Consider the following 23,127-nt stretch of genomic DNA (forward strand, 5'->3'; position numbering starts at 1 on the left):
CCCACCTCTGCGACTCAATATTTTTCCATTTCTATCGCTATCTCGAGGCGCGTATAGTTATTAACCCCGTCGCTATAATGGAAGGTCGCACGCAATTGAACTGTAACCCAACCACACATGGTTGTTAATTTGTCACGGAATAAGCTGTAAGAGCGCAGACGCATAATAGACCGCGCTAAGACAATCAACGAGCTATTTCTGTACTATTGTTCCCCGAATCGTCCGACTAATGACGTACGCACACATATATATATATATCTATCAGAGATCCGTTTCAAAGGGTTCGCGAGTATTTTACTAATGGACGTTATGTGATTGATTTGCCAGCGCAATTTTAACTTGAAACCTGAGCTAGTTTTATGGACCATGGTTTTGAAAGTTTTTAACGCCAGCCCCTGGCGTATGGGATGAAAATAAACTCGGTCTGGAGAAATCCACCATTAAAGTACACGATTTAGTTGTAGCTATGTTTATGGCATTCATGACGTCAGAATGATGAACGGTATCTCTGCAGCAGCTGCTGCTGCTGCTGTTGCGGTGATATTTTCATCCAACGGCAACAATTATCGCGTAAAATTAATCATCCGTATTAATAATAATCGCTGCAGCAGTCGCGGCCAATACAGACAGCACGACTCATTAGCTTCCGGCGGATGTACGGTGACGTCACACAGATGACTACCGCGCGTATAAATTGTTTAATGAACTGAAAAAGGAAGCAATTAGACGAGTGGATAGATACACCCGGTGGATAGATAAACCCCTGGGTGGATGGATAACATCCCCTAGGTGGATTCTCACTTGCCGAATCATCGATTGCAGTAGTAGCGTTGCCGGGTTTTCTTCGAAATGGAGAAGATGTTGAAGCGTGGAAGACAGGCCTACCAGCTCACTTGATGGATCCTCGCTCGCAACAGGTGGAAACCTCTGTTGCCGCAAAAGCTTATGTCCTACTGCACACTAGCGACACCTGGTGTATCTTCACTTGCCAAAAGTGGAATCCTCTATTGCCAAAGCAGTTGATGTCCTGCTGCACACTAGTTACACGTGGTATAACCTCACATGCCACAAGCGGAATCCTCTATTGCTGCTGCAGTAGTTGATGTACACTGGAACTTCGTTTACGACCGGTGGAATCCTCCTTAAGAAAACTGCTGGATCCAAGGAGAAATGAGCCTGGTGGAGCCGTCGTACTATTCAAATTGAAGTATCAAGGATCGGCTATAATTGATTTATCAATAATTAGTAGGCCTACTTAGAGAACCTTGAACACCCTCGATTGCCACAGTTAGCGTCGCCAGGTCCAGCGTACAAACACTTGATTCTGGTTGCGCAATTCCACTAGTATCGAATTTTCGATATTGTTTTGAATTCACAGCGATGCGCCGCCTTCGCCTAGCTGAATATTCCGCCTCACGAACATAGGTAACTGAAACTGTAAACATACGCGCGGTCGATATTTTCACCTGCGAGTGAATTCGAAGCCGCTGTTTCCTTAAAACGTGACCCGAATCCGCGAGAAGCATTCAGACCGCGTCGTCTGCGTAACAATGACGTCATGATATCGATTTATTCTGCCGAGTATCGATTCTTTATTCTTTCTCGGTGGAAAGTTTGTGAATCTGACCCTGAACCCCCAGTTCCACAGTTGTGTGGGTTTAATCTGTCTCTGAACCCAGTTCCACAGTTGTGTGGGTTTAATCTGACTCTGAACCTAGTTCCACAGTTGTGTGGGTTTAATCTGTCTCTGAACCCAGTTCCACAGTTGTGTGGGTTTAATCTGTCTCTGAACCCAGTTCCACAGTTGTGTGGGTTTAATCTGACTCTGAGCCCAGTTCCACAGTTGTGTTGGTTTATGACTGAATCCAGTTCCACAGTTGTGTAAGTTAAATCTGACTCTGAGCCCAGTTCCGCAGTTGCGTAGTTTAAATCTGACTGTGAACCCAGTTCCACAGTGTGGGTTTAATCTGTCTCTGGACCGGGTTCTGTAGATCGCATGTAAACTCAAGCCACTTACAGCTATTAAAAGAAACTCAGCTCTTTTTCCATTCATGCGTTAAAAAGAGAACTTCTCTGAAAGTTTGTTGTATCTCGCTCGCTGTTTGAGAGAGGGGGAACGTTACAACTGTTGTCTGCTATTTAAAACATGTTTGATGTCTGATATCACGTGATCCCTGTAATAGGCTATTCGCTAATCATTATATACACAGGGTTTTAGTGTTGAGGTTCTCAGATGAGTTTGAATGACAAAGCGAAAGTAACTCTGACCGCAAATGAATAAAAACATCACGAATGTGAAGGTCAGTAAAATAACAGTAAAATCCCTCTTGTGGCCCAGCAAACTATTGCAGGGGTCTCAAGAGCTAAGGTTTCTACCAGAGGTAGCTAGCAGTTAACGTTACTGCAGGTAACTGGACTCGAAGCGTAGCCACGACCAAACCTTCCCCGTTGGAATTTTTAAATCCTGGTAATATTGTTTACCGAATTCAAACACGGTTGACAAAAGTGCAAAATCGTTAGAACATGTTCGGGTGGGGGGGGGGGGGACCACCGCTAGCCGGAATTCAGTTTTTCTCCGAATCGGCTTGAGAACAGGTTTGTTGGGTAAAGTGCGCGGGTGTAACACCCGGATTTTCACGTGATTTCTGCCATCCCCGTTTAATCGACTTGTCGTGTCGAATGCCATTATCAGCAGACGTCGGCGAATTTGAATTTTCCGATATTTTACGCCGAATCAGTTCCGACTAATATCGATTCGAGGGGGTTGAAGGATTGACTCCGGCGGCCAATGTAGGATCACTCAAAATCCTCTCAAACGGTTCTTGTCATATTTTACCCGTCTGTATCGGGAATTACGAGTAGGACTTATTGGGCTAATTGTTAATTCTGTATGACTGCGTCAAATGCCCCTCAAAGTAAGACTCGGTAGCATTAATAGATTTAAGACGGATCTGTCTCGGTTAGATCATTAATTAATTAACGGTTTGCGCTACTGTGCTAATAGAGGATTCCAAGTGTGCTAGTGAGGATCCACCAGGTGTCACTAGTGTGCAATGGGACATCCACTCCTGCGGCAATAGAGGATTCCACTGTGCTAGTGAGGATCAGCCAGGTGTCGCTAGTGTGCAGTGGGACATCGACTACTGCGGCGATGAAGGATTCCACTTGTGCTAGCGAGATCCACCAGGGATCGCTAGTGCGCAGCTAGTGCGGCAATAGAGGATTTCACTTATGCTAGTGAGGATCCACCAGGTGTCGCTAGTGTGCAGTAGGACATCAACCACTGTGTCGATAGACTATTCCACCTGTGGCAAGAAAGCATCCCCCACTCAACAACGGACTTTTTAAAGGATTAAATTCAACATTTTTTGTTTTTTGTAAGGAGTTCTGGTGTCCATGCACCCTCATTTGCATACCAGAAAATCTACGTAATGGCCCTAATCAGCCACCATAGAATAATGAGTAAAATTCAATTACAATTTTTAGAAACTTAACATGCTGCGCCATCTGGTGATAAATCTCACTGGACGCCGCAGTGTCGATATTACATTCTTAATAAAAACATTTATTGCGACCGCGGAATTGAAACGACATTCTTACCATCGTGAGCTCCGAAGTGATATAGCTAATCAGCTAGTCGGAAAGAGAGAGAGAGAGAGAGAGAGAGAGAGAGAGGGAGAGAGAGAGACAGAGCAGGGTGACGTGACATGTCAGCTCTAGTTCACCGTGCAAACACACGGCTCGACTCTCCGTCGGGGTGACACTTTTTTGTTGGAGAATTACGGATTAACCGCGCAGATTTCCTGCCGACTAACGACGTAAAAAGATGATGCAATTTCCGCGGTGGAAAATTTGCAGGATCCAATCTTGTCACTTGTTGACGGCTCTCGGGTTCGTCTGTTTGATTTAAAAAAATCATCTCCGTACCGTTGCGATGTCGAGTTAACGACGCTAATGGGGGTTTCGTATCGCGACAGAGTCTTGTTATATGTTCCGAATCCCAAATCCTTAATAAATTAGGATCGGTTTACTTTAGGCCAGGAAAGTCTGACGATGCCATCAGGTTCGAATCCCTGAACGTAGCAGAGTCTGAATTTAGACTTGAAAACGTGTTTTCCATTTTTTTGATATAATGCTTATCCATCTGCAGAGATTTGTTTCGAACGCTTTCTCCGTGGAGTTTTATGTCCCTATCTCTAAGATGTGATCACGTTTGAATCCCTGTAAGGTGGGCGGGTATGTTTCAAATAGGGTTTCGTGCCGTGGTATCATCAGGTTCGAACCCCTGCTGAAGGAGGAGCGTATAGCAGTGTATTTAGAAGTGCTCGGATAAAATCAGAACAGATTTGAATTCCTCTCTCGAGGGTCGATGTGCAAAACCCTGCCCCAAGTACGTTTTTTGACCTGAAGGCTTACCAGGGGCAGGGTTTTCGCACCAAGTCTTGCGATGCCAATACATACCTGCAGGGTAGGGGTTTGTATGAACTGTGTGTCACAATCTCCAGGGGCCAGTTGCACAGCCATGGGTTGGACTTAAGACCAGTCTAAAACAAACTTAGTTCTATAGCCAATCTAACAACTTCAGTCTTACGATTCAATAAGATCAACAAGATCAGTCTTAAGATTTGAGACCATCTTTGGACTTAAGAAGTCACAACTGAGCAACTGCGGCCGGTTCCCTAGTCAAGACTTCAGACCAAAAGTGGTCTTAAACCTTAAGACTGGTCTTAAGTTGTTAGATCGGCTTTATAACTAAGTTTGTCTTAGACCGGTCTTTAGTCTAAGCCCAGTCTATAGAACCGGCCCCTGGTCACATAGGGATGAACAGAGTTCAAATCCCTGCCCAGAGCGGTAGCTCAATTATTATAATATACGTATATGCACGCGCGTAGGCCTCTGATGCTGTATACCAACTGCTGTATTTTTAATATATATACCTGGAAATATCTAAAGGTAGAAAGTGAATACGGACGGAGAGCAATTTTAATGTCACTACACGCATCGATTATATATGTATATACATGTCTCTGACTCCCACGTTGTTGTACTTTCACTAATATCCGAAACGTTATATAACGACGCAGTATAACTCGAATAGGAGGGCAACAAGACTAACCGAAAAACAGGCATAGATGTTTACTAGTTTGCACCCTAAACTTCCCCCACCCCACTACCCCAAAACGATGTATTTCGCGGCGATAAAAAAACAATCAACGCCCCAGATCTACTCCCTTCCCCAGCCTAACACTCCCTCTCGATCGGATAGCTGGGCAGTGCGAGTCGCAGGACAGGTTGAGATATCGTGGACAGAGCCTCCATAAAATACCCTCTCCTCATCCGTATACACATACTAAAGAGGGACCCGTACCAGTTTTTCCCTCAATAATTCCCCTTTCATTTTTACATCCACCCGTCTGAAAATCAGCCATCCCTTCTAAGAATATATACTGCCCCTACCAGAAATAGAAGATTGCACCAAAATTAGGCTAAGGTTTATATAATATTTATAATATATCTTTGGGGGGGGGGGGGGAGGGCATTGAAAGCCTCACTACTTCGGTAGCTACGATGAATGCAGCCCCTTTAAAATACCAGCATATGTTGAACACTGCGCCTACTCCCTCCCAAAGAATCAATAACAAGAGTTAAAAGAAAATATGGAGTCTCTCCCTTACCCCTCACTTAAACTGGGTATCAACACGAAGTGGTTACGAGGCGCGCTATATTACATTCAGTTTAATCGCAATCCCTTAAGACGTCTATTCCCCCACCCCTCATAATCCCCTCCCCCCCCCCCCGACAGTAAGTCTGGATTCGTGACATATGCCGTATATCTCACAGCCGGGTTTCGACATCTCGCCGGCTCCGTCGCCGAATAGCCATCAAAAAGTCTGCAGGCCGAGAGCGAAAGAGAGAAAGTGACACTGCGTAACAGAGCACGATTCGACGAACCGCGCTTAATAATAATATCATCCTCCGCATCGACGAACATGAAAAACAACCAGACATAAATATACAGAATCCCAAACAACCTCTTGAATGTAAAGCAGCCGCGGCAGCTCTGACATATCTATCCATCCGTACGCGTCGCTCTAATGGATGTCTAGTATGGCTGACACCATAAATCCCCCTATGACATCACATTCGAATCGATCTATAATATATAGACTCATTCAGCGAGTGCCACTGTGAATCCCCCTACGACATCATCGAAATTGCCTAATACTAATGATCTGACCAGCAAACATTTCCAGAAAAGATGTCTGCCACCATAAATCCCGCTACGACATCATCAAATTACCCACTAGCGACGTGGTCCGTAGGCACTTCCGCATGCAAAAAAGACGGCCATCATAAATTTCCAAAGTAAGACGTCATCAAATTGATACACAGACACTTTTAGAAAAAGATGCCCCCCTACTTATTCCCCTATGACATCATTGTATATTAGCACTACTGATTGGATTCTTCCATTGCCGATGTTTTCTGGTAATGGCTATATATCAAAATTAGCAGGAGACATTTTTTATGATGCCAGACGTGCCCCATTGTTTCATGGAGGGTTGTTGTTTATATCGTTTGCGTTTTAAAGTGGGGGTAATGCACCTCGAAAACCTCCGCAAATGATAGGTTATGTTTATCGGTGTTGGATGTTCAGAGTTGAGCTGATGATCTACTGCGTTTGACAGGAAAATTGCCGATGAATTGATTAATCCGTGAATATCGCGGTCTAACGGCGCGGTGATTGGTACAAATTATCCCTCCGCAGGAGAGAGAGACGGCAATGATGATCGAACTGCTTTCTTCAAAACAACAAACGTCTCGTAGAAATTTCATTCGATTCCGGTTAGAATTTGGAGGAAGCGTGCACGAATGATTATAACTGTTATGGACAACTGGCGATGGATCCTCACTTGCACAAGCAGAATCCTCTATTGCCGCAGCAGTTGATATCCTACACAACACTAGTGACACCTTGTGGATCCTCACTTGTCACAAGTGGAATCCTTTATTGCCACAGTATTTTATGTCCTACTGCACACTAGCGACACCTTGTGGATCCTCACTTGCCACAAGTGGAATCCTTTATTTCCGCTGTAGTTTATGTCCTACTGCAAACTAGCGACACCTGGTGGATCCTCACTTGCAACAAGTGGAATCCTCTCTCTCCACATTGGCTGATGTCTTACTGTACGCTAGTGACACCTGGTGGGTATAGCATTGCTTGCCACATATGGGGAGGATCTTCGATTGCGCATTTAGCGCTTGGGTCATCATTGAAACTGAAGCGTGAGACCACCACATACTGCCTACGTATATACTATATCTGGTGGATGATCGCAACATTAGAATTCGTGTTGCGTCAATTGAAACAAAAACGAGATAAAAGAATATCTATATTCAAATTAATGAACTTTCATGGAATCGCGAATGACGGTTTCAGCACTTGCATCGTAGCCCTAGACCCAGTTCCCTAGTCACGGTTTAGGCAATCTTATACCTATCAGTCTAACAACTTATGGCCAGTGTTTCGATTAAAGACCTCTTTAGACTTAAGTCTGGGCTATTCGCTGGTCCCTGCAGTGTAGTCGTATCATAGAAAACGACGCCGTATGTCCGCGACATATTAAGATAGAAGGCCGCAGGGACACGTAGACGTGATATCAAATAAATCCTCCTGGAATCTAAGTAATCTCGGAGTAATCCCAAAGTAATCTCTTGCGATCGATACGGATATGTTTATATGTATCCAAAAAACTGGTGACCTTGACCTTGATTAGCTAGGCTGCACGCAGACGAATTGCCGGTTCGGTTTTCGGATTTCAGCGCGCACCCAGAAGATTATTGATCGTTTGAATATTATATTCATTCATATATATTTCAAGGGTGAAGCAAAAACGTGTTTGAAAGTCGTCAGTGTTCGGTCACAGTTCGTATCGATGTTGATATTCTTCAGACCGAGTTCATCGTAGATGATAGATCAGTTGCGTTTAAACACAGGGAAGTCACTCAGAATCATCGGTTCAAATGTCGTTTCCTAATCAATCGTAGCCGCGTGAACAAACCATGTTTTTGGCAGAATGCTGTATAATCGGTTACGATGAATCGTCCATACAAAATATATATATGTAGCGTGATATCACACGTGAAGGCCTACCCCGTAAGGGTAGCTCCGATAATATACAATTCGCGATATATATTCGGAGCCATTCCGGCCCGTACGGTGAGTGATTGCGTTTCGGGGCTGTCTCGTTTTTACGTCGCTGTTAGTGAGAAACCTTTCGTTTATGATTCCTCATATTATGCTCGCGATCGAAGAAGTATTTTCCGTCTTAAAAAATCGCACGGACGATTTTAGATTATTATTCGTGCTACGAGCGAGGATGGTCCTCGTTTTTTTAAGTATTTACTCTCGTTTGAGACGTTTGAGGGTAAACACAAGATGAATTCCGCTTCTGACTCAGGAGTAGCGGAGACGCACAGATCTCTCTCGAGACGCGCGCAGACTGTGGGGGAAAAATGTTCGGCACTCGACGTAGCTGTTATTCGTATAAATACTTGTAACTGTTTTTTATTACGTAAGAGAAATTGAGGAGACAAAGAGAGGACTTTGAGATGTGAACGGTAGGGAGCAGGTAGAGGTGAAACAGTTGGAGAGGAGAGAGAGGGAGAGGGGTGATGGAGAGATGAGGGAGGGTGAGAAGAGAAATCGAGCGTACTGCGTACGAAGTGGATGGGGCAGAGGGGCGATGCAGGGGGAGGAAAAAGAAAGGGATGAGAGGGAGAGGGAGTGTCGACGGGGAGTGTGATAAAGAAAAAAAATGGTCGAAGGAGAGAGAGAAAGAAGAGATGGGGGAAAAGTGATTGACAGAGTTGGGGGGGGGGTAATGGTGTGGGCATTATGAGGCGAGTCAGGTAATGAACGAACGAGGAAGTAGGGTAGCGGATGTACAACAATGATTTCATCAAATAAAATGAAATACGATGAATCACGTGACATTTATTAGAATATCAGGAGAACATTTTACCGCGACGATATTACTGTCACGCGAAGTAAGAAGTTCGCGTCGGCGGCGTTCAATTCCAGCGAACAGGAAGTTTCAATCTCGGCGCTGAAAGAAAGGGCTGACGTTGACGTGAGCAGAATGCACCGGCTTATTAGCTTATTAATACATTAAACACGATTAAAACTAACAGTCAATTCGAGACGAGGCGGTAATAGCCTCTTACGGGGTTTTATGGATGTTAGCAATTTTAATTCCATCTCGCGTAAACCAGTTGACATGACGCGTCGAGGAGTCGACTTGTTGATTTACTTTCTGCGCCGCGAAGAAGTGGAGCTATCTCGATTTACCGGCGGTTTTATATAGACGCCCCGCGCCCCTCCAGCCCTCCGCCCCTTCTCGCTGGACAGGCGGGCTATATCCGTTACTCGTAAGACGCAAATATTTGATCTAAAGCGAAATCAAACCTTGAGGTGTTTATTGTAATTAACCGTGAGTGATAAATGGTTTGTAGAGCGAAGGAATTCGCAGAGTGCGAAACTCAGCCGTCTCAATAACCCGAACCCCGCAACTGTTTATCGGATACAGTCTTATGATTTGTGATCGTCCGTTTGTTCAGTGCTTCATCTGCGGCATTTTTAATCGAAAATAAACTAAAAACACCAGACATTAGACATTTTATCGGCGAACTTTCAGAAACTGATCGTCCATTCCGCTCGTGTTCAGTGCTTCACCTGAGACATTTCTTATTTAAAATGAACTACAAACACCAGACATAAGACATATGTCAGCACACTTTCAAAAAAAGATCGCTCACACACTTCGCACGTGTTCACTGCTTCACCTGAGACATTTTCAATTGCAAATGAACTAAAAACACCAGACAGTAGATCGATATTTCATCAGCACACTTACAAATACTGATTGCCCATTCTTCAAATATATTCAGTGCTTCACCTGAGACATTTCTAATTGAAAATGAACTACAAACACCAGACAATAAACACTTTATCAACGTACGCACTTCCAAAAACTGATCGTCAACACCTTTCCATGGTGTTCAGTACTTCAACTGAGACATTTTTGATTAAAAAAGAACTGAGTCGCTACAAATACGTACCAGACATTAAAAACCTATCATATCTATCACAGGAGAGACCATGCAGTATGATGCGTGATAGACCGATAGACTGGCTGTCAAAACCTATTATATGGCCGTTGAAAGATCGTTCATCGGGTTGGAAGGAACCGATGAACCAATGAACAGAATCCTCTCCGAGTTCAAATAAATCGACTACCTTGAATGCGTTTATTTCGGGATTATAGTACGGAGGCGGAGGTGGAGGGGAGGGAGAGGGAGAGGGAGAGGGAGAGGGAGAGGGAGAGGGAGAGGGAGAGGGAGAGGGAGAGGGAGAGGGAGAGGGAGAGGGAGAGGGAGAGGGAGAGGGAGAGGGAGAGGGAGAGGGAGAGGGAGAGGGAGAGGGAGAGGGAGAGGGAGAGGGAGAGGGAGAGGGAGCTCTTCTGAAACTGTATAGATACCGATATAGCGAGAGCAGCTTCCCCGGTTCAGCGCACTTACAATCTATACAGAATCTAATAAAGCCCCGTTTCCGAGTACTCTCCTCAGAAACTGTAAATTCTCGAGCTGAAGAGAATCGACTATCAGCCGTCTCTCTCTCTCTCTCAATCGGCCTGTATCTGTAACCGGGTTCGTTCAGTTATGTTTAATTTAATTCCAATGTATTTACTTAGATGTCTCCGCGTAGAAAGCCGATGTGACTGGCCAAGAATCCAGATCGGTTCGATCCCATTCTAGACTGGAACCAAATAAGCTCATTCCCGATGAATTTACTCTATAAACCAAGATATTAACTTCGAACTGCAGGCTCCGTTATTGATAAGCCGACAAAAATGCATTTTGCCGATCCACAGAACGACTTACAGTACGTATCATTATTCGCAGAAAACGTCGTTTTAATACCACTGTTGGGACCGATGCAAAACATGGAGCGTAAAAACGAATTCGGCAGCATCACAAAGAATGCCAATTTCCTTCGAAGTTGCGTTAACCCTTTCAGTGCGTCTACACCGCGGTGCGGTGTATAAATCAGTGATGGATTTTGCTAGTACACCGCACTGCGGTGTATTGATGTAATTAGTAATTTGTAATTATCTCTATTGAAAAATGGCAGCAAGTGTCAAACATAGTGAAATACTAGTAACTAACGATACACCGCACTGCGGTGTAGACGCACTATAGTGGTATTCCCATTGTTCAACACACTAGGGTGGAATTGTTTAGAATTTTCAAATTTTCTCCAGCACTATAGGGTATTAATTAGTCAGCACTGAAAGGGTTAAATTGGGCAAATTGGTTCTCGAAATCATGTCGGCGTTATATTGGCGAGCAATGGAATTATAAAAAGGATGGCGTTGACTTTGGTTGTAAATATGTAAAAATTGAATGAAAAACCGTCGCTGAAACGGCAATCCCTCTAATCTAAGTTATCTAGAGCTTCGCAGCTTCGGACTGCACTTGTATATGTGGACATTTTACAGAAACCAAGCCTGTATACAAGTAAAATTCAAGACTCAAGACGTGGTGGCCGGTATATATGTGTTGGTCCGTTTACCAGAAACAGAAATGTAGAGATTCGTGGAATGCGGGTAGTGTGCATGTATGGATGTCTTACAGAAATCAATCTTGATCCTATATATAGCAGTAATTAAGCATCTAGCAGTAATCTAAGGGATTCGTGGATTTGGGCAGTATTTCTTAAAGAACCCAAGCTTGTAGAGTATTAAGGATCAAAGAACTAATTAATGAGATTCGGTAATGGGGCCACAGTATCGGGTCTTTGTTGACGTCTGAAAGAATCTATAACATCTAAGATTTAGAGAATGTTGAAAGTCTGTGTCAGTGTCGAGGTATAATTGAGCCCGAGTTTACGGAGCAGTATTTATGAGTCCCGCGTGGATGCGGGCAATGTGTGATTGTGTAATGGGGGTATTGTGTACGGAATCCACGGGCGGGTCCAGAAAGGAACACAAGGAGCGCACGTGCTCCCGTCGCGATTTTCCGCGCCCTTTTGAAAATACAATGGCAACTTTTTACAGGGCAATTTGTCAACCCGCAACTGATGACACGGCATGCAGTATAAGCTTTAGCTTACATTATCATAAATGTTCCCAAGGAGTGCCTGGAAATTGTATGAAAATGCACTGAAATTTTAAAAATAATTCCAGACCCGTATTTTGGTGGTGGGGACCTGCCCTTGTTCAGTGCATGCGCGCCCTTCCATTTCTGTGAGCTCTCCAGTCAAAGTCTGCCCTGGATCCGCCCCTGGAACCCGAGCTTTCAGAGCAGCAGTATTTAGAAGATTTAGCAGATTCTGCCGATGCGGGCAGTGCGTGCGTATTGCTCGAGGTTACACAACGAGTAGAACCACCTGTGAGTTCACTCATGCATAACCAATACTGAAATACTGATATTATACATAAATATAGACAAGCGGTATACACACGTGTTAGTATATATACCGGTCTAGCTGCGTGTAGGCTCAACGCGTAGAGTTAACATCAAATCGTAGTTTAACACGAAATGCAGGCATTCGAAATTGATTTTAACTGGTAGAATTATAGACTAGACATGCCATGTCACTCGCTGGTGATTTCGTATCGATGGCGCGCGGAGACCCTAGCTCGCACAGACATACGCTTCTAGGCTCTCGTTTCGGCGAAAACCGTACCCCTATCCGCCGTTCTCTTATAAACCCTACGATTGATTGGCGCTCAGAAAAAGATTGAATCGCCGTTTTGATATTTGATATTCTTGAAGTTTGTCTCGTAGCAACCTCGCAGCGATGTGTGCAAATAATAGACGACGCTACGGATTTCCTATTGCGGCGCTAACTCCGAACGACTGAGTATACGCGAGTAGTCGGTTCTGCATCACTGAAAATGAGTTCACTTTCAATGTTCGGCTTCGAACTTGATTTTCAAACTCGCGAATCAAAATGTATATCAACAACGAACGTCGATTAAAAACATATGATTCACTTGTGTTCAACTGGATGTTTGTCATAGTTTGTATCTGATTAGTACGATCTACTATTGCAACGATAGTTGATGTCCGACTGCACACTAGCGACACCTGGTGGATCCTAACTTGCCACAAGTGGAATCATCTACTGTCGCAATAGTTGATGTTCTGTCACGCACTATAGCGAAACCTGGTGAATTCCTAGCCAAAAATCCGATCTACTAATTGCCACAGTAGTTGATGTCCTACTGAACACTAGCGACGCCTGGAGGATCTTCACTTGTCACAAGTGGGATCCGCTATTGTCACAGTTGATGTCCTACTGCACTCTAGCGACACCTGGTTGATCCTTACTTGCTACAAGTAGAATCCTCTATTGCCACAGTAGTTGATGTCGTACTGCACACTAGCGACGCCTGGAGGATCTTCACTTGTCACAAGTGGGATCCGCTATTGTCACAGTTGATGTCCTACTGCACTCTAGCGACACCTAGTGGATTCTCACCTATCACAAGGGTAATCTGATATGCAAGCTTCATATCCTCGATTTCCACAGTCGAGGATCTGCGACGTCGCCGTCTCGTCTGCGGCGCCGCGTGATGATAGTTGTTTAAGCGCAGACGACCGATGAAACCGCCATTAAATTGAGCGATGATAAATCGACGACGCGCGATGTTTCGTGAGAATTTTAAAATCGAAAAGTACGAATCGCGACTTCATTCGTCATTTACAAGATCATCACGCGTGTAGAGGATTCTGAATTAAAATCGAATATAGAATGATTTATCAAATCGCGCGGCTGTCAACAAAACACGCAGCGTCGGAGAGTGGGATGGGAAGGGAAGGCTCGCCTACCGCGTTTCTAAGATGGCTAAATAACGATTTTTGATGACGCCGTAAAAACCGTTAGAATAATGTTTATACATTGATACCTAGTATATATATATATACGTTATTCAAGGAGTTCTGTGCGAGTCGTTGTGCATTACGTCATCGATATTGCCGTTTCTCAGATAATCCCGTTTCAAAAATACCGTAAAAACTGAAATTGTGAATATTGACGTTTATTTTGTAATCAAATATATCTCATAGCTCTTACTTAATTTTTTATAAATTTTTTGGTAATTTTTGAAAAAAAAATTGGCTGTGCACTTCGTCGTGAAAATATCGGAGCTAGACTGGTTGCCGGTCAATTCAATTCAATTATCGATATTATATTAAATCAAAAATAACTTAATCCTTTATATTATATAATAAATTATTTCATTTATTGTCGGTAACACTAAGCGGTATGTTTTGATTTTTAAGCGTTAAGTTAGTTTTCTCATTCATTGGTCTCTTTAGTATGACTGTATTGCAAAGAGGCGGATCCCAAAGATCTGAAGGTTGGGGTCCAGAAGTTAAAGAACCTCGCGAGTAGCAGAACTTCCAAGGCCACGGGGAATACGAGATTTTTGAAAATCTCATCTAATCTAGAAAATCTAATCTAGAAAAAGTGTCGTCATTTTTGCAGATTGGCGATCACCGTTTCGATACAAACGACAACCTTATTGGGTAGGGTTCCAGCGCCGAAATGAGGATACAATGTTGAGAAGAAAATGAACCGATATTTTTTCAAGAAATTGAAGTTTCTCAAGATCCGCGAGTGGACTTGCATTCCCACACACACACACGCGCCTGATCCACCGTGATTCAGATATAAAATACGTATCTACACGAATAACGCGAATCAAGGCGAAGCACTTGAAGAACATCTCGTATAAGAGACATAGACGGGGAGAGGGAGAGAGAGATAGGAGAGTGCAGACGACTTGTGGTTTATATCACTATATAACGGAATATTGCCTACAGTTTGACAGGTTTATCGATCGGATGAAATAATATCGATAACTAACGACATCGTCTGCGCGGCGTTTTAAGTCACCGATAAAAACCGTTGTAACGGAATTATGTTAAGAAACATATTTACAGCTGAATTAAAGGCCTGTTTATGCTCTTACTCGCTCACAATTCACCAGGTTTTTGGAGAATACTTCACCCGAGATATTTTCAACTGAAAATTAACTAGCGTACTACACACACACCAGACATTTTATTAGTACACTTTCATAAAGTGATTATCCACAATTCACCGTATGTGTTCGGTGCATCACCGGATACAATTTTCATTGAAAATGCACGACGAACACCGGATTAGATATTTTTATCAGCACTTTTTCAAAAACTGATCTGATTGTCTGAAGGGATGGTTGCAAGCCGCAGATGGCATTTTCAGCCGAGTGAAATCCTTTCAAATATGGTCGGCCGTTACGCGAATATACAGAAAAATCTTAATATATGTATATATGTACTATATCTTCCTCATTACTGTTGTGAGTCAGGGAGAAGGGCTGCACTCAAAATAGAATCTCTCAATCGCGAGCCACGAGTATTTCTCAAAACAAACATCGTTTGAGTGAGGGGGGAGAGGGGAGAGAGATAAAAGAGTGAATCATGGTTTATAGTTAGGTAGTTCTCAGTAATCACAGGGAATATAACCAGGATGTTTCTATTCATGAGTCTAGATCAGAGGCCGGATTCGAGGACTTGTTTTAAATTAAAACCTGGGGCCAGCTGCACAGTCGTGACTTAAGTCCAAAAGTGGTCTTAGATCTTGTTAGATTGGCTATAGAACTAAGTTGGTCTTAGACTGGTCTTAAGTCTAAGCCATGACTATGCAACCGGCCCCTGGGGCTGATATCGTGGAGTCGTTTGGGCTTGGTTTTATAGACAATTTTTGAAACTTGGGCCTAATTTCATAAACCAGTTTAACTTTTACCCTGCAGGGGCTGGCTTTATAGACCGGTCTTAACTTAAGCCATTCTTGGGCTGGCTCTAAAGGCCAGTCGCAGGAGCTGCATGGTTTTACAGATCAATCTTAACTTTGACCTTGCATGGACTGGTTTTACATACCAACCTTAACTTAAAACCTGCAGGGGCCTGTTAACTTAAACCCTGAGCTTATGTTGATAACTGTGTTTGATTCAGAGAGGAACATTTTAAAATGAACGTCAATTTTATCGCACTCAAGAAGAGTTAACTGTAACTCACGACACTGTAGAAGCGGGCCTGACTGATGTTGTCGGTAAAGAATGAGTTCATATCAAATAAAAAGCCAGTGTCGAATTATAACCGAAAATTTGCTCGGCTGTAATCAACGACGATACGCCATTTATTCATTATCTCGTCGCGGCAAATAAAACCTCATAGGGGAACGCAAAAAACCGTGATTGATATAGACAAAAAAAGAGATCGCTGACACACAGACAGTATACGCCATCCATAATCAAACTGACACAGTTCTGTGTATAGCGATAATTAGTTCGCCAGAATATTAATCGGAATTCCAGTGTTCGAGGAACCCGCAGTGAATGTCATCAAAAATACAATTGAATAAAAGCGCTCTGATTCTGGTGACAGTTCTGAAGCAATCAAAGGCTTCACTCAACACGTGTTACTCGTAAATCGGTCGTGTGAACGTATCGCCTGTATCAATCGGCGAGTCTGTTCGTAAGCCGCGATCACACGGAGACGATTCGGCCCGGGCTGAAGTGGCACGTATCGGGTCAATTTTGACCCTCGCCTAATTAGAGAGCGCGTTCACGCTTAAACCAATCACTCACTCGATACTAAACAAAACAATTTCCAGAACCAGAATCGTATGTCCCGCGCTTAAATTTGGCTCCGGCCTGGTGCGACGTTTTTGGTCGGGCCAAAAAATTTGGCACAGGCCAAAAACGCTCGCGTAATCGCGGCTATATATAGACCAAGTTAGGAATGATAATAAAGTGTGTCACTATTCTTTCTTCATCGGTGATTTCACTACGAGTTAAACATATCGTGCCTTCATTCTTGAACAGATTTATCAATTTACGTAATTCCGTCCGTTTGACATTCTTTTCAGGACATCCTACGTGTATATGCATTCAGTATTTTTGCCCTTATAACTTGTTGCCAATGGAAATTATGTCACAAATAGATTTATATGCATAGAGCTTTTTTCCCATTTGAATCTTTTATAAACAACAATTTAAGCCTTCTAATATCTTCCGCATTATGTTCGAATATCTCATATTTTGTATATCTTTTTATGAAATATTGCGATATTTATTGCGGAAATTAATTCCATGTATGATTATCATCATAATCTATATATAGGGAATTCGTATCAGCGTTGATATAATTTTAGTGCCTGCTTTTATTGACCATTTTCAGCTCGAACCCAAGAGGCTGATTTTACAGATTATCACTTTTTAAACCCGAGGACCGTTTTTATAGATCGGCTAACTTGAAATCGTCCGCGGCCTGTGCTTCAGTTTTGAATTCTAACACCGACGAACCAGTTTCAACGTTTCAAACCGAACAAACCCGATTTTATGGGACAGTTTCAGGTGGGCGCCGAATACAATCCCTCGGGTGACGTTGTCTTTCTGACGTAACTCGGCAGACGATCTCTGAATACGCGCAAAGAACCACGGCGAAAGGAGAGTATCAGTCTTTTGTTCCGCGCGCACTATGGGCGTGGTGCCGATACAAACCAGTACCGATATGTACATATATATATATATATAGCACAAAAAACATTTGTAGATTGTGTTCCTGCTGCGCGCGCCGCGTGTGACTTCAAACAATTGATTTAGAGTTGAAGTAATTTAGATATTTTACGATTTATTAGAAAATCGATACTCATTTGTGGCGTTGTGCGATAAACCAAAACGCGCATTTGCGCGAAATGGAATTGAATGTCTCGTCGGATCTATGCGTCGTCTAACTCGTTTTGGATATCATCGTGAACGCCTACATATCCACCCCTTACCCATCGTTGTCCTGCCCCTAGACCCCCGCATTCATTATGTGCCTATATTCCTAACTTCTGCGATCCCTTCCGAAATTCCTTTTTCTTGACCGTCAATACCACTCGCATCGCTCTATCCCATTTCCCTCGAAATAACAATACATGGAGTTATACTGTAATTGATTAAATTTCATGATTCTAATTTTTCCATTCAACAAATTTTCATGCATTTTTTTTATGAATTAGAATATTGCGTGAGTCTATGCGCACTACGTCATCAATATTGAGGCCAGACTGGTTGCCGGTCAATTCAAATTCAATTCAACGCATTCAAACTAGACTTGGCTCGGTTATGTCATCTACGTCACAATCATTGTCGACAATATTAAACAATATACGTTATTTTTTTTTGAGGCGTTTCAAGTTATAGTTTTCTTGTTTATCTCATAGCGGACAATCGATCGTCGCCTATAATAACCACAACAGCCGAGCTATCGATCGATTCATTGTCTCAATTACGTTTCTATAGCGTTAGAGAATTGTACACGTGAAGCTGGTGACGTTTACCGACTGTAAAAACTGTCGTCTCGTCTGTCGGTGTCTGTCTGTCTGTCGGTGTGTGTGCGTGTGTGTGGATGCATTGATGATAGCTTCGACAATCGAAGCGCTTACAAAAATCAAGATAACGACGATGAATGAACGGATGTAAAGTAAATGAAAACTCATTTCCGACAAAGCGAGCGTTCGCGCGCGCTGTTTTTTGAAGTTTGCCGTCAAAAGTGCGTCGACTCTTTTAATGGCAGTTACTTTACTTAAAAACAGGGGACTCTCTCCCGCCCCGTAACTCCCTCTCTCCCGCCCCGTTACTCTCTCTCTCCTCGCCCCGTTACTCCCTCTCCTCGCCCCGTTACTCCCTCTCCTCGCCCCGTTACTCCCTCTCTCCTCGCCCCGTCGTTACTCACTCTCCCTACCAGGTCTGTCTCCCACCCGTTACTCCCTCTTTCCCGCCCCGTTACTCCCTTCCCCCCGCCCCGTTACTCCCTCTCTCCTCGCCCCGTTACTCCCTTTCTCCCCGCCCTCTCCTTCTCTCTCTCTCTCTCTTTCTCTCTCTCTCCCTCCCTATTCCACCAATCTGAACTCGCTACGAGAAACTTATACAAACAGTTAATACAATCTTAACAATACCGCTCTCTTCAGGTGGTTTTTGAGAGGTTGAATTGAGGCCACTCGCGCCCACTCGTAAAAAAAACCAGATACAAAGCGAGCCTTTATTTCTATATTTCTACCGCGGTATGAAACTCCTATAACCAGGCGTCAATCAATAGACGTGTGTCTTATAACCCCGCTTATCCTCTGTTCGTTTCTACTGATAAGCCCGGTATATTTGATAAGTTCAAGGGCTTCTTACCAGTCAATCCTATATAGACGCGCGGTGTTTTCTCGGTAAATATTGTTGTTTGTGTAGAAAGTTGTTGCGCGCTGTTTATTTGCTCGGCGGCGTATCGCGGGCAGCAACTACTTCCCACTGCGGATCAGTCACCAAAAAACTCGGTTAACCCCTTGCTATAAACCGCGTAACCCCTATCTCACGACTCGATGTGAATACGGTAGGAAAATATAAGGGCTTTTTAGCCCAGAGGCCGCTGTCATGGTCGAGGCTTAAGCCTGATTCCAAAAGTGATCTTAAATCTTGAGTTGTTAGATTGGGTATATATAGATCTATCTTCTGGGGCCGGTTGCATAGTCATGGCTTAGATTTAAGACTGGTCTAAGACTAACTAAGTTCTACACTCAATCTTACAACTTTAAGACCAGTCTTAAGATTTAACCACTTTTGGACTTAAGTCACGACTGTGCAACTGGGCCCTGGTCTTCGACTGATCTTAAGTCTAAGCATCGGCTATGATATGGAACTGGCCCCAGATCGCCAGACATTTCGATTCATTGTTCATTTGTTATAAGACCCACTACAGCATTTGAACGATTGAACGCGACTTTTATTCATTAACAATTAAAATCAAGAGATACACGAAATCGTCGGGGGGGGGGGTGGTTGCACAGTCGCGACGAAGTCCAAAAATGATCTTAAATCTTAAATCAGATTGGCCACAGAACTGAATTAGATCTTAAGTCTAAGGTTTGACTATGTTACTAATCCCACAGGTGTGTGACACCTGACAATCATGGCTCTGGTGAGAGTTTGAAACGTCGTGTATTCTGATTTAAATTCATGATAAACAAAATTCGATTTTAATCTTTGAAATCCTGGCATGAGGTTTTTTTTATCATTCTATCTGTTTTCCACGTCTGAGTGCGCGGGCTCTTCTACCATTGGCCGTGATATTTAGGAGTAAAGGAGCATTTCAAAATCATTGAGTCAGCCAGGCAATGGAACATGTAAATGAAATATGTGAAAGTGCATGTTGGAAATGGCACCTCAGAAAGATAGACTATAGCTACAGGCATGTAAACATATAACATATTTATATACATATGAATCAAGCATATGTTTCAGAATCGACGAAGTTCGAATGTATCGATTAAAAACGGTCATTCGTATATGGAAAACCAGGCGACCCGGTTCCGCCCCACTATATCGAGCCACTTGAAAGTATTCACGATTTTTCGAGGGAAACCACACCGCGACCTGTAATGTTCCGCGATTATAATATACCCGATTAGAATTCAGTGACTCAAAATATGAACTCGGTTGAAAATATTGGCGAATTCTCCTTACACAAGGAAATTTGAATTTTGAAATTTAACGGCCACTATCTGAATATGACGTAAATTCAATGGCCGTGAATACATATAAAAATTAGGGGCCGGTTTTATAGACTGGGTTTACCTTTAACCCGGGGGTTAACTGAATTGAAAATGAGTTAGCCCCTGGGTTAAAGTTAATACCAGTCTATTAAACTAGGCCCAAATGATTAAAGGCCATATGGATATAAGGATTTGATCGAATACGAATTTTGACAATGAGATCATTGAAATATCAAACACATAGGCCTATATCCGATTTTAAAAATTTAACGGCCTATAGGCTTACGCATGCATTACGCATTATGCATTTTCAAATTTATCGGGCATATATTCAACGGGCATATATATGAATTGCTAGGTTTAACGGCAACAAGAGGTGAAATAAAACGTTTGATTAAAAATGTAACGACCCTAGTTAGAAACACGATATCACGACGACGACGACGCGGGGCTTTGTGACGATACGCGGTGAAAATAATTTGTGCCGCCGTGTTCATGATAAAAGCCGTTTGAGGAAGTACTCGAATTGTTGACAGTCATCTGTGTTTGATGTACGTGTATATATAGGAACAAAAAAAAAACCCCGATGAAACATGATACCAATGCCAGCTGAATATCGTATCGATACTATTGAAAACAATGGCTAAGCTGTGTCCGTAAACCCCCTATGACGTCACCAAATTGCCTACTAGTGATTTGATCACTTCCAAAAAGATGGCTGCTGTAAAAGAAATTTAAAGTGTACAAGACCGACCTCCTTCCAGAGAGGAGCAGGTGGATATTGTCTTCCGGAGGTGGAATACTCTATTGCCGCAGTAGCTTTGAAAGATCCCCATTTAGACAAAACAGAAACAAAAAAAAATAATCAATACTTACTAAAACCCACATTTCGTTGAAATCGGACGTTGCTATGGACGTTGCTAGGTGACACAGCGGCAACAATACTCCTATCGCCATGGCCAACAGAATACGTAACGGAATCATACAATAAATCGCTAAAATTACGTAAACGATTTGCCAGACGCCGTCGGCGGGACTGTAAACTTCGACGTCGAGTCCGAAAATTCGAACCGGCATGTAGACAACACTGAACAGTACCGACAGGCCGATGTACGTAACCGATATGTAGGGCAGAATTTGTTCTTGCATAAATTTACTATTACAAAAAATCACCAAACAAACGAACACCAGGCAATGAAAGACGTTGTAGACTATCTGAACGGTCGGTCGTAAGGCGTAGGCGAATTGCAACGAGGCGAACAGACCGGTCAACACGATGAACATGAGAATCGCCTTCGACACGGATCTGACTTGCAGTTTGTAAACATATCTTTGGTATAGGTTATCGAGTTCTTCTTCGCGGAACGGGTGAATGTGTAGAACTTTAGAAAGTCGTGTTCGCTGATAAGGCGGTAGACTACCGGTGCTTTGTATTTCCTGCATGTTACCGATACTGCTAGTCAGACTAGCTCCGTCGTCACGTCCGCCGCTGCGAGAAGAGATCGGTAACAATCTATAGGTATGTTTATTATTACCGCGCCCGCCGCCGGTCAGTTTCGTTTGAGCACTTCCAGTCACGTCCATCTTCTTTTTGAATTGTTCTACGATAATTTCATTAAACGGATCTTAAATGCAGAAGTAGTTAACTTGTACTCGATGAAGTTATCACTACTATGAGGAAATCGGTCGGCGCATTTTCGGAAACCATTATTGTTTTTCGTTAACGATTCAAGAGATTGTCACAAGCAAGAGCAGTTCCGTCTCCGACGCCTGGCTGAGAGGATATATATATTATTTGACTCTCAGCCGAGAGGTGAGTTCCAGTGAACCCGTGTTATCCTTCGGCTGGGGCGTGTTCCACGGTATCCGTTTCACTCCAAAAGGAAGCAAGCGCGCGATTCTAAATCCACCAAACTCGAAGGCATCGCCCTGAATTTCAAATCCACGCGAGACGAGGACGCAACAAGTACCGGCGACAGGTACTTTTGAAAATTATCATTTTCTCCGAGTTCAATGGTGGTGAATTCATTAAGAAATTATCTCCCAATTCTACGAACGCTTGTCTTTCATTTCCCGAATCATCGACTTCAAAAAGAACACTGTTTCTATCCCAGCGAAATAAGTAGCTTCGTATTTTCTTTCCTCTCGCGCTTACTCGAATTAAAAGATAAATGTTCGACCATTTAGAAAAAGATAAGATAATTACTTCCTCTTGGAATTCAATCCTGGCCACCACAAAAACGCTAATCCATAAAATCGGCGCCGGTACGATTTAATTCTAATCCCAATCCAATAATCCACAATACGACGTCGAGCAACAGATAATTCAAACGTAATCCATTTTCATCAGAACACTGATTAAATTCATATTTGCTCCGGGAATGAACGGGCTTAAATCCTTGCGTTATAAACTCTGAGCAAAAGATAATCCGCCCGCAACATTTTTTTATTTCTATTTATTTCAATTCGCAAATCGACTG

General features: G+C 43.0%; 1 protein-coding gene across 1 annotated transcript in view; it reads right to left on the reverse strand.

The window, feature by feature from the left end:
* Positions 1–22,325, reverse strand: part of LOC141911834 (adenylate cyclase type 1-like) — a 72,074-nt gene extending 49,749 nt beyond the window's left edge. The window contains exon 1 of the mRNA XM_074802898.1: positions 21,524–22,325. Within this exon, the coding sequence (XP_074658999.1) occupies positions 21,524–22,231 (708 nt within the window). The 5' untranslated portion in view covers positions 22,232–22,325. The remainder of the gene's footprint in view (positions 1–21,523) is intronic.
* Between the last annotated feature and the right edge of the window lie 802 nt (positions 22,326–23,127).

Source organism: Tubulanus polymorphus, chromosome 10 (genome assembly GCF_964204645.1).
Source record: "Tubulanus polymorphus chromosome 10, tnTubPoly1.2, whole genome shotgun sequence".
Taxonomy (NCBI): Eukaryota; Metazoa; Nemertea; class Palaeonemertea; order Tubulaniformes; family Tubulanidae; genus Tubulanus; species Tubulanus polymorphus.